The sequence below is a fragment of the Micromesistius poutassou genome (assembly GCF_964030765.1).
Source record: "Micromesistius poutassou genome assembly, chromosome: 5".
Lineage (NCBI taxonomy): Eukaryota > Metazoa > Chordata > Actinopteri > Gadiformes > Gadidae > Micromesistius > Micromesistius poutassou.
Window position 1 is genome coordinate 11602471 of NC_140275.1, and position 12500 is coordinate 11614970.

At 44.1% G+C, this 12500-nt stretch overlaps 1 protein-coding gene across 2 annotated transcripts in view; it reads right to left on the bottom strand.

Moving 5' to 3' along the window:
* Nucleotides 1-12500, bottom strand: part of ntrk2a (neurotrophic tyrosine kinase, receptor, type 2a) — a 71932-nt gene that overhangs the window by 6995 nt on the left and 52437 nt on the right. The window contains exons 13-16 of one of the 2 annotated variants that reach the window (XM_084468643.1): nt 9046-9176; nt 5161-5333; nt 3864-4019; nt 2768-2858 (exon numbers count right to left, since the gene is read on the bottom strand). In XM_084468643.1, the coding sequence (XP_084324769.1) occupies nt 2768-2858; nt 3864-4019; nt 5161-5333; nt 9046-9176 (551 nt within the window). The remainder of the gene's footprint in view (nt 1-2767; nt 2859-3863; nt 4020-5160; nt 5334-9045; nt 9177-12500) is intronic. The other variant, XM_084468644.1, reaches the window with a different exon arrangement.

Sequence of the window (12500 nt, forward strand, 5' to 3'; positions counted from 1 at the left end):
TCTCTCCCTCTCTTTCTCTGTCTCTCTCTCTCTCCCCCTCTTTCTCTCCCTCCCTCCCTTTTCCTCTCTCTCTCTCTCCCCCTCTCTCTCTCCATTTCTCTCCCCTCTCGCTCTCTCTCCCTCTCTCTCTCTCTCTCTCTTGCTCTCTCCCTCTCCCTCTCTCCCTCTCTTTCTCTGTCTCTCTCTCTCCCCTCTTTCTCTCCCTCCCTCCCCCTTCCCCTCCCTCTCGCTCTCTCTCTCTCTCCCCCTCACTCTCTCCATCTCACTCTCCCCCTCTCTCTCCCCCTCTCTCTCTCCCCCTCTCTCTCCCTCCCTCTCTCTCTCTCTCTCCCCCTCCCTCTCTCCCCCTCTCTCTCCCTCCCTCTCTCTCTCTCTCTCTCTCTCTGGCATACTAAGTAGACGTTTTTTGATTACTTTTCCCTGAGAGAAAAAAAACAGGGTTGATACAACTCGCTGAAAATGTCTGACGCCTATCACTATGGCTACAGCCTCTATACTTAGTTCTATTGAACAAGGTGTGAGGGGCATGCGTGTGTGTGTGTTTGTGTCTGTGTGTGTGTGTATGTCTGTTTGTGTGTTCAGGGGTGATGTGAAATGGTGATCGTTACACAAAGGAAGTGTAGCAAAATTAAATACTAACTATAATTAAACAGAAAAAAATCCCGGTGAGACATATTACTGTTTCTAAGCCAGTTGATAGCCATATTAATTACTGGTATTAGTCAGACACAAGTGAAATAGAAAGCTCTATTTAGGAGTTTGGGTTTACTACTTGCGTTTGTGTAGCTGTGAAATCACGGTTGTTGTTCATATGGAAACGTTTGGACCATGCCTGAACAACAAACCGTCATGGCACTGAAGCCATTTGTCAGAATCAAAGCGCCACAGAGGCGGCTTTTGTTATGTCAATGTAATTGTAATTATTACTAATGGAGAACGGAGGGCATGGATTGTTCTTGTGTCCTTCACCGTCTGCCTCCTCTCTACATCCATTTATTTGGGGCAATTTTCTCTCGCTGTCCATCACTCGGTCAGGGCGAAGAGCAGTGAGGCACAGAGGCCATTGTTATAATCAATCAGCAATTATTATTGAATATTGGCCATTTTGTCTGGTGACTTATTGCAGTGCAGGTGATAAAACTGCTTCTTGACACCTCTTCACCTTGGCCTGACTGCAACCACACACACACACACACACACACACTCACACAGACTCACACAAAAACACATACACACATACACACACACACACACACACACATAAACACACACACACACACACACACACACAGACTCACACAGACTCACACAGACACACGTACACACAAAAACACACACACACACACACACACACACACACACACACACACACACACACACACACACACTGACACCAACCTTGGCCGGTCTTCAGCCTTGCACATTAACACACACACTCACCCACACACCCACACACACATATACACACACACACACACACACACACACACACACACACACCTTGGCCACACTACAGCCTTGCACACGTACACACACACACACACACACACACACACACACACACACACACGCACACACACACGCACACACACACACACACACACACACACACACACACACACACACACACACACACACACACACACACACACATACACCCATGCACGGGCACACAACAGCAATCGGTAATGCTCCAACATCTATATTGGTAAATGTCCTAGCACATTTCTGCGGTTCATTGCCCTTGGCCAGGTCTTGTGGGTCTCCGGTGAGTGTGTAAATGTGTGTGAGTGTGGGCATGCGTGTGTCTATGTGCATGAGTATGTGCTTGTGTAAAGATCCCAGTGCCCTGGTTACACAAGCTGTCCCTGTTGAATGTGCCATGCTGACAGTCACTTCCTGTGTGATGAATGGACCCTCAGTAAATAAACACCACAGGTTGACTATACGTCCCTCCCCACACGTCCGGACACTACCAACACAAATGTTTACCTTTCGGTAACAGTCTCTGTTTTATTTTGAATTTGTCTCAATAAAATGTGCCAGATTCAGACTTTCTTTTGAATATTTACTTGACTTCACGGCCTGTGGGATATAGGCCATTTGAATAGAGACAAAGAGACACAGAGACATATGATACTGAGCATGGTAACACTCATACACAAGGGAGGATCCTTTCACTATCGTGCAATTAAGAATCAATGGGCCTATTTGGACCAGAGCAGATTTCACCGTGTCAGTAACATACAAAACTATTCAAAAACGTAATTCACATTATTGTTCTATCAAGTAGGATCGATTTGTCCATAATGGAAAGCGTATATTCTGACCCAAACTACATCAGGACATTTAGATACCGATATTTATACATATTTTATTTTATTTCATAACTATTTGCAGCAATGGTTAACTAGGATTTTGTGTTCAATTATAATTTGTGTATTCAACTATTGAAATGACTATTCATGAAATGGTGCATGTTTTATTGAAGATATAATATTAACACCAAGTGTGTCAACATTTATATTTGTATATTTCTTGTCCTTGACATTCTCAAAATCTTTTTAATTAATTGCACAAATTTCCCATCTGAGATTAAGAAAGAACATGTTATTGCATTTTGTCTCGACACATCGCTAGCATTCTACTCATCCTGACTTCCCTGTAGTCCATCTCAACATGCGCATGCGGGGGATAAGCAGGCAGGGTGGGGGGCATGCATGAGGAGAGGGGTTTGAAAGGGGACAAAAAAGAGGTTGACACATACACCTACCCTGTAGTAGTCCGTGCTGTACACATCCCTGGACATACCAAAATCTCCAATCTTCACCAACAGGTTTTCTCCCACCAGGCAGTTCCTACAAAACACAACAGATTGACATATTTGAGTACATTTATCTTTTTGAGCGAGCCAATATTCTTTTTTGCATTTAACATAATAACTTTAAATCTACATTTAGCAAAATACAATTTCCACCCCCAAATGTACGCTAATTAACTAATTAACCAACTACATTTTCAATGTTAAAGAACACATGCTTAGGTATGATTAATGTTGAACTCAAGGACGCCCGGCTGGCCCACGGGTTCACTCTAAGTATTGAGTGACGTAAGAGTTTATAATGCATGTCACACACTAGTTCAGGGTCAAGGCACAGCAGAGTGCATGCGATTAGGAGCAACAAATAACTGTCAACTGGCAGGTTTAAGAAGTCATATTACAACTAGTTCTACTACTACCACTACAACTATTATTACTTATTCCAATACTACTTCTAATACTCCCACTACCACTACCAAAACTATCACTACACCTACTTCCACAACTACTACTAATGCTACTGCAACTAATACTACTACTACTACTATTACTCCAACTACCACTATTACTACTATTACTACTCCTACTACTACTACTACTAATACCACTACTACTACTACTAATACTTTTTGTATGGCACCTTTTGAAAGCAGGTTACAAAGTGCTTTACAGGACAATAGAATACAATCAGAATAAAAGACAAAATAAATAAAGCTGTACATGAAACAGTACTGAATAGCCCAATGATGATAATAACAATACAACAACAGTCAAAGTAATAATATTATTTTCAATAATATGAATACTAATGATACTATAACTACTACTACTTTGCCTTTGTTTTCTTTCACTTATCTATTTTATTTATATTGAAATTGTATTTTATGACAATGTTTCCATGTGAAGCACTTTGAGTCGTGCCTCGTGTTTGAAAAGTGCTACACCGATAAGGTTGCCTTGCCTTGCCTACTACTGCTGCTAATAACACTATGAACAGAAATGACTCCAATCACAGCACTCCTAAAAGTGACGATGTGCTGACCTGGTGGCGAGGTCTCGATGTACAAAGTGCTGGGAGGCGAGGTAGACCATGCCCGCAGCTATCTGCTGGGCGATGTGCAGCATCTGGGACTGGGTGAGCTCCACTGGGCGGGTGGTCAGGCCCTCCGACATCAGCACCGAGTCCGGACCGTGGGCCCTGGGGGGGGGGGGGGGGCAGCAGGGAGGTCAGGTGAGCCTTGGTATGGCACATGAAGGATTACATGACATACATTGGCTAGGGGCGTTCGAGTCCAACCTAGATCTGGATCCCTACCCGTGTCTGCAGACCTACCTGTCGGCATCGTTGAGAAAGATTTGCGGACGCTTCCTGCTCATTAATGATGTATCTTTAAAAGTCGTTTTGGATCGACACTTTTGTTGTTGACTAAAGTCAACTAAAGTCAAATATTATTTTCCGGTGGAGATGTTTTAACTCTGGGATCTTGGTTGTGACAGGGGATTGCAAGGCTGTGTGTGGCAGCAAGCCTTGTATTACATTACGAAACACGATTTGTCTATTCACTTGAATCCACCTTATATTATCTACAAGGACATTTTGTAGTAGTACTTGAATATAAAAACAAAACAAATCAAAGAGCAAACATTATCCAAAGCATGGGAAGATGAAAATAATATAAAATCTAATTATGGTGAAGAATGACTGAATGACAATGAAGAACACTGATTCACCAACTCTTGATACAAAGGTGCATCATCTCTCTTATCTCTCAGTGAAACATCAACACAACAGGTTTTGAAGTCTCGATATGATGTGGTGTTTATAGGCTCCACCCAGATGTATGATGGACACACAAGCCCACCAGTTGGAGCAGTGGAGTGGACAGACCCACGTCTGTCACTATACCGGACAATTGCCCACCAGAGCAGAACACTGGACAATCCCCCCAACCCCCCCATCCCTCCCTCTGCACTTTGACGCTTTAACCCTGGCCAAATCGCACACTAAAATTTGTACATCTCCCTGTTTATCCAGTTGTAATTCTATTCCATCTATTTATAACATTCTTCATTTCTGTTAAACGTATATTTGATTTTATTTTTTTATTCTATTGCATTTAATTTATATTTTAAGCACAGAGTATGTACAAAGTACAGAGTATGTCACTCACACAAACATTTCACTGCACATCCTGTATGAGCATGTGACAAATAAAAAAAATTGATTCTTGAATCTATAGGGTCAATTTAAAAAGATGGTTTGCGATGGGGGTAATTTACATCACACCTGATGGAAAAAACGCTTCTACTTTAAAAACAAAAACAATGGCGGGCACTACCTGAGGAACTTGTTGAGGTCTCCGTGCTTCATGTACTCAAACACCATGATGAGCGGGTCGCTCTCCACACACACGCCGTAGAACGTCACGATGTGCTCGTGCTGCAGGTTGGTCAGCAGCTCAGCCTCGCGGTGGAAGTCCTTCCTGGCGTTCTCACTGGCTTCTTTAAGAGTCTGTACACGCACACACGCACGCACGCACGCACACACGCACGCACACACACACACACACACACACACACACACACACACACACACACACACACAGATTTTTTTTTATAAAAGGAGAATAACAACACTTACTCAATACCTAAACACAAAATACTCACTAGTTCTGCTCTATGACCATCCGGGTTAATATAATTTAATGCTTCAATTCCGCCAGGGAATGGAAACCACAAGGTGCCTTTTTAAGGTTTCAAAGTTGTCGCCGCATTTCACAAAAACACAAGAATGTGTTTTTGTGAAATAGGGCTATTTAATATTAATGGGAGTCATTACAATGTGCAATGGTGTTTATGGTTAATATATTTCCCTGTCTATTTAAAAAGTAATCTGTCCCAAATATGATTCAGGGTTCTGTCATACCATCAGTTTGCAGACGAGGACGACCGAGTCTCAGGAAATGAACGTGATACAGCCAACCTATTCATTTCACGTCTCAAGATAAAAATATTGAAAATTGTACTTGCCCTACATGAATATTTTATTGCTTTCCTACACTATATGTCATGGATATACATTTGTGATTCACCTTGTGCAGGCTTGAATGTGTTTAGGTGTGTATGTGTGTGTGTGTGTGTGTGTGTGTGTGTGTGTGTGTGTGTGTGTGTGTGTGTGTGTGTGTGTGTGTGTGTGTGCACGTGTGCATATGTGTTGACTGTGTGTGTGTGTGTGTGTGTGTGTGTGTGTGTGTGTATGTGTGTGTGTGTCTCCCTGAACAGTGCACACACGCTATGGATCTGATTACATGTCAAGGTCTTGAGGATTAAGAGGTTGAGGATGAAGAAGCTTAGAATATTCCAGAAGTGCCCCCTGACCCTTTAACCAGAACGCTGAGGCATGGGAAGATGACACTGGCCTGTGGGTCCGCCCCCTATATCCATGTCAACCAATAAGGTGCTCCCAAAGAAATAACCAAAGGTTATGAACTAGCCTGTGTACCTTACAGGATGTACTTGTAAGCTGATACCACATAATGACGGGACTGCAGGACCATTCTCGCACAACAACAGATAGCCTGTAAGCTTATACTCCAATATTGTGCTCAGAAATAAAACATGGAGGCATGGCAAGGAGGAAATATGAGGAATTTGAGGTGAATTCTTGTTTAATATCAACGTTGTGCGATGTCAAGAAAGACCTTCAGGAGCCAAAAGCGTGACGTAATAACCTAACACACAATGTTCCTATTCATTGTAAATGAATAAACCCTGCACTTCAGGGACTTTTAAAAGCTTACTGCTACTACTATAAAATTGTTAGTTGGCGCTAAATATGGGATAATATTTTGTGGTAATAATACATTACAGAGTATATATTATGCTAATCATCCACTATACATTTTACACAGAAAAATCAATAACTTCGTACTTCGTACTGAACCCTAATGTACCCAGTAAATCCAAATCTCAATTTCTATCAAAAGTACCACAAAAAATATTTATAATCAACATTTCTTAACATATTCTTGTTGTTGTTATTTCTTGGCATCGTATAGAGTGTTTAATGAGTGTTTAATCCATATTAGTTGCAGGGACATTGTGTAACTGTAATGGCTGAGTCACTGGATTCAGTGTTGTGTGAAATCCCATGTGGCCTAATATGAAACTACTCTGCTAGTCATTCAGTGTACGCACGTTCAAATCCCTGGACAAATAAAAACCAATCAACACTCTCAAGTCTAGGTATTGAATGTACCAAATCACATCTGCATGTGTTAAGGTCTCTTGGCAATGTGTTATTGGATATGCCAGATGTGTAATACATGATTAATATATTGCACATCATCTGGCTTCAAAGTGCATTGTTGTGTGTGTGTGTGTGTGTGTGTGTGTGTGTGTGTGTGTGTGTGTGTGTGTGTGTGTTTGTGTCTGAACATTTACTGTGGCTGAATGGGTGCCTTTCTGACTCAATCTGCATGTGTAGATGTGTGCCTGTGATCAATGGAGCCCCTGTGTATAATTTAACCGTAAAACTCACTAGCGTATTATGGCTGACTGCGTTGATTGATGGGCCAATGTATAACCTACACCATTATGCTCTATTAGTGCTTGTAGTTGACTAAAATGTACACGGGATCACGTATGACAGGGCACATTGTTTAGTGCATACACGAACAAGCAACATGTCTCTTTTACAAAACACCCAGAGCTGATTCCAATTGGAAAAACATTTTGGACAAACCCTTGGCTTAAGATCAGGTCGTCAACACTAAAATAGGATTTTAATCACTGACAACCAAACCCAAGTGTCGGTGGGTTTGTGTGTGTGTGTGGGGGTGTGTTACATCATCCTAATGAAAATCGCATTATTCACATTATTTCCCCATCTTTAAAAAACACAAATGCGACACCGTAAAGAAATCAATGTGCCTGCGTGTGTACTCGCATACTGTATCAAGCCATCACTCGCAATCAGCAGGATTTCAGACATCCATTTATCTTAATTAATTAATTAGTTAATTGATTTCTGCATGGTTTGCTGCAACCTTGTTATTTGTGCTGCGGAAGCTCCATCAGTGGAGACAAGCAGACAGCGTGCAGCGTCCTCCACCATTTTACAAGCCAGGCACTTTATTCAGCTTGTTGTGCTTTCGTCCCACAAAGTGGTCCGAGGGTGAGCTAAAAACCAAGTTGGCAGTGCACATTAACTGGCGAGCAAAGCAACACGGGACAGAGACTGCTGAATGAGAAGAAAGAGACAGAAGAGAAGAGCAGGGGTGAGCGGGGGGGGGCGAGGGGGGGGGACGGTAGGATGGGGAAGGGGGGAAGGAGGGGGGGGGGAGGAAGTTAGAAAAGGAAGGAGGTTTACTATAAAAGGCAGAAGAGGTGAAACTTAGGAGATGGGAAGGGAGCGATAGAGCGAGAGAGGGGGCAAAAGAGATAGGGAGGAAGTGAAGGGGAGAAGAGGGGTCTCTCACAGGTCATGTATTGTTAATGAGAAGTCCTCCACCAACGGGATCCAGTTTCACCGCAGACTGTGGGACATCAGCTCTGCGTTAAAGGATGGCTAGGCTGGAGGGAGGAGATGGAAGAAAGGATGCAAGGAACATCCTGCCCCATCGGAAACTGTTCAATTTCACCCCCGCCCCCCTCCGGCGGTCAGTGGTTTCAGCTGTCAGGTTGTCACTCAGTCCCGTGCTGAGGAAGGGTCTTAGGGGTCTTAAGGAGGAGACGTTGGACTGCAGAGTCGATGTCTAAGACTTTCATCAATAGCCTTTTGGTCCTTCAGTCTACACAATGTCTGAACATCGAGTGGATTCAAGATCCAAGTGCTGTTAAACTTATTTAAAAAATGAATATTTGGTGCACTTGTTTGCTTCTGCGTGTCGTACATTGTGTGAGTGTTCATTGTCCCATTCATGTTCTCCCTTTCATGCTGTCCCTTTCATGGTGACCTTGACACTGTTTTTGTTTTCAATGCCGCGTTCGCTCTCGCATTTTTTAAAGGGTTAGGTGAGAAGTGAAAAGGAGTAAATGATTCAGTTGCAGAGGTGTTTCTGCTCCAGATGAGACGTTGATCTTTGTTTTATACACATTCTTATCGACGCATGTTCTGAAATGGTACTGTATTGCACATCATTTCAACATTTAACATTCAACATTTCATATTGAGAGACACACACACACACACACTACCAACACTCCCCCTACACACAGCTTACCTTGACGGCCACCAGGATCTTCTCCTGCTCGGGCGACAGGTTGTAACACTCTGCGAGGAAGACTTTGCCGAAGGCCCCTTCTCCAAGCTCCCTCTTCAACACGATGTTATGTCTTTTAATATGTTGGACGACTACGGAGAGACAAAGCAGAGCACACGAGAGAGATGAGAGTGTGTGTGTGTGTGTGTGTGTGTGTGTGTGTGTGTGTGTGTGTGTGTGTGTGCGTGTGTGTGTGTGTGTGTGTGTTGGGGCGGTGGGTTGGATGAAATAAGATAAAAAGATTTTGAGAGAGAGAGAGAGAGGTATAGAGAGAGGTAGTGTCTCTATTTTTTTCACGTCAATCCCAATTGTGCCATTTGTACTTCTATCTATGTGTGTGTGTGTATGTGCATGTGCGTGGGGATCTGTGTGTGTGTGTGAGCTTTGATTTTTCTTAAAGCTTTATAATGACATTAAACTCTTTTCAGAGAGATGGGCACTAGACGCTATGTGATGCACACTCTCAAAGAGCAACTCTGTTCAAACACACACACAAACACGCACACACACATACACACACACACACACACACACACAAAAACACAGACAAACACCTACACACACACACACACACACACAACCACACACACACACACACACACACACACACACACACACACGCGCACACACACACACACACACACACACACACACATACACTCATACATAAATACATACATACATGAAATAAAATAAAATTATCCTCATGCACGCATGTACACTCACACACACACACTCACACACACACACACACACACACACACACACACACACACACACACACACACACAAACACCAGGACACCAATAACAGAGATTTATGTGTGATGAGATTAAGAGATGCATTCGAAGAAAGCCCCCCCCCCCTTCACCTCCCCCACTCAGACTATCACATTAGAGCCAGCCTAAACTCTAAGAAGCGGCATCGATCTCTAGACTATGAGTTACAGAGCCCCACCATAACCCAATATTACAGAGAGAGAGAGAGACACGGGGAGGGAGAGAGAGGTTGGCACAGACTCCGAGAGAGAGTTGTCGACAGAAGAGAGAAAGCAGCAAGTCCCTATGAAAGTGAGCCCAAAGGAAGAAGAGGATAAGGGGGAAGGAGAGGACGAAAACAAAGACGTGGCTGAAAATATCCCGAGTACGCCACAGAGGCTCAAAGGCACCTTGGTGTGTAGTATACACGCACAATGTGTGGAAGAATGGAAATGTAGAACACACACTGCGATGAGCTTGTATGTTTCATCAACACAACGAAGAGCACCCAGCATTCTTTCTGCAGCGACTGCACGATATAAACCCCCCCCCCGTCCCACATGTTTTGGTTATCTGCTATTCACTACAGAGCCGCTCCTGCTGTTGTTCTGATAGGTGTTCTGTTTACCCATCCACGCACGCTTATCATCACTCTGTGTTCATGCCCCCACAGTGTGTTGTCAGTGCTTTCTGCAATGCTGTCTGTGGTAGATATGTATGTTGTTCACAGACTTACCTCTTTTTGGATGGAGGTGCCATTCTGCTCACCAGAGATAAAGTGAGCATTATTTCTCTGGCTGACAGTACAATTAAGCACAATTATCTTTTCTCTCATCAAACCTGTTCCTGTTCCATCTTTAATTTCTTTATTATCGCTCTACCCTCTGCGCTAGCTGTTCCCCGAGGAGTTGAATGTCATCAAATTTGTGCAGACAATTTCCCCATATCTGCCAGTGTGTTTTATAATATATTCAAAACCCAACCCCTGTTCCTCCTTGCTAGGGCCACAAACAAATCACACAACATCGCTATCAGGAAATACATTTTCCAATCAACCACCTGTGTACTCCTCTCTTCCCCCTCCTCTTTCTCTCTCTACTCCTCCTCTTCCTCCCCCTCCCCCTACCCCTCCTCCTCCTCCTCCTCCTCCTCCTCCTCCTCTTCCTCCTCCACCTCACCCTTCTCCTCCTCCTCCTCCTCCTCCTCCTCCGGCTCTCTTCCTCCATCCCATGGCCCACCCCCCTCCTCCTTCTCCTCATCCATGTCCCCATTCCCACCATCTCCTCTTCCACCTCCTCCCCATTTACCTTGCCCTTCTCCTCCTCTTCTCTCCCCCTCCTCTTGCTCCTCCCTGCTCGAACCCTCCATCTCTGCTGTTCCCATGCCCCCTCCTTTTGTCCCCGGCACTTCAATCATTTATTTGTCATTCCCTCCAGAGTGTCCCCCTCACACCTATCCCCTAATCGGCATCCCGAGATAGCCCAGGTCCTAATGCGTTTACATGCGGAGGCACACATTAAGGTTCCCCCTCAGCCTCTTCATCCCCCCCAACAAGCCTCCCCAACCAGCCGGTCCTCAGCCCCCCATCGACCGGCCCTCTTCCATTGTTCTGGTAGCTGCCGGAGTGTAAGGCGGTGCTTGTCTGCATGGAAACAGCACAGCAACAACGCGATGCCGCTGGGTGCACACAAGGGCAATTTCACACAAGCAATCATATAGGACCGAGACTCATCAAACCCTTATGATAATTCCCCCCCCAACCCCCAATAAAGGAATAATCTGAGCATTACGGTTGCTATGCCAATTGTTGGTAACCAAGGGGGGAGAGCGTGAGAGGTGCTTTCTGTCCTTCTGTCTCAGCCTTCCCTTTCCTATTCACTCTGAAGTAGTCCTTACAGAGCCCTGGTGAATCAAAGGATCCCACACCGCGATGCATCCCATATTTCACTCGTCTGTACGTGGTCGTGGCTAGCTGTTTCACACTATTGTTGTAAATGTATTGTAAATGTATTGTAAAGGTATTGTAAAGGCCACGTTCACACAGGAAGTCTGTTCGTCATCTGCATGATGATCATCAAACAAAAAAAATCAACAAAAACAAAATACTAATAGAACTTAGCAAAATAGAACTTAGAAACTTAGAAAAAGCAATAGTTATATAACAGAATAAATAAACAGAAAACACAGGATGGCAAGAAGAGGGAAAGCACACAACGATGCACTTCAATAGGGCGCACACAGGAGGCAGAAATTAATATAATGTAACCATGTAAAGAGGAAATGACATTTTCAATGAAAAATGGAAGGGAACATCAATATGGGAGGCTGGAGGGAACAATACAGCGGCACGGCACAGAGCAGCCTGGCCCAGCCGTTCATAGTGGAGAGCCCTATGCCGTCGTGTTGTGAAATAGATGCTGGTGCTAATGCCATCCGTGGCGAGGACACCTGTTCCTCGTCACCACCCCCCGTCCCCCCTCCCCCCTCCCCCCTCATCATCATCATCATCATCTCCTCTGTGGTCGTAACACACTTGAGAGTCATACATACCCCAATAATAAAACTCTCAAAATACGGCAGTGAACGGATTTAAAGGGTCCCAATTTTACCACCAGCTGTGTACCAGCCTACCAGCCAGTAGACTAACCAGTAGGCTAA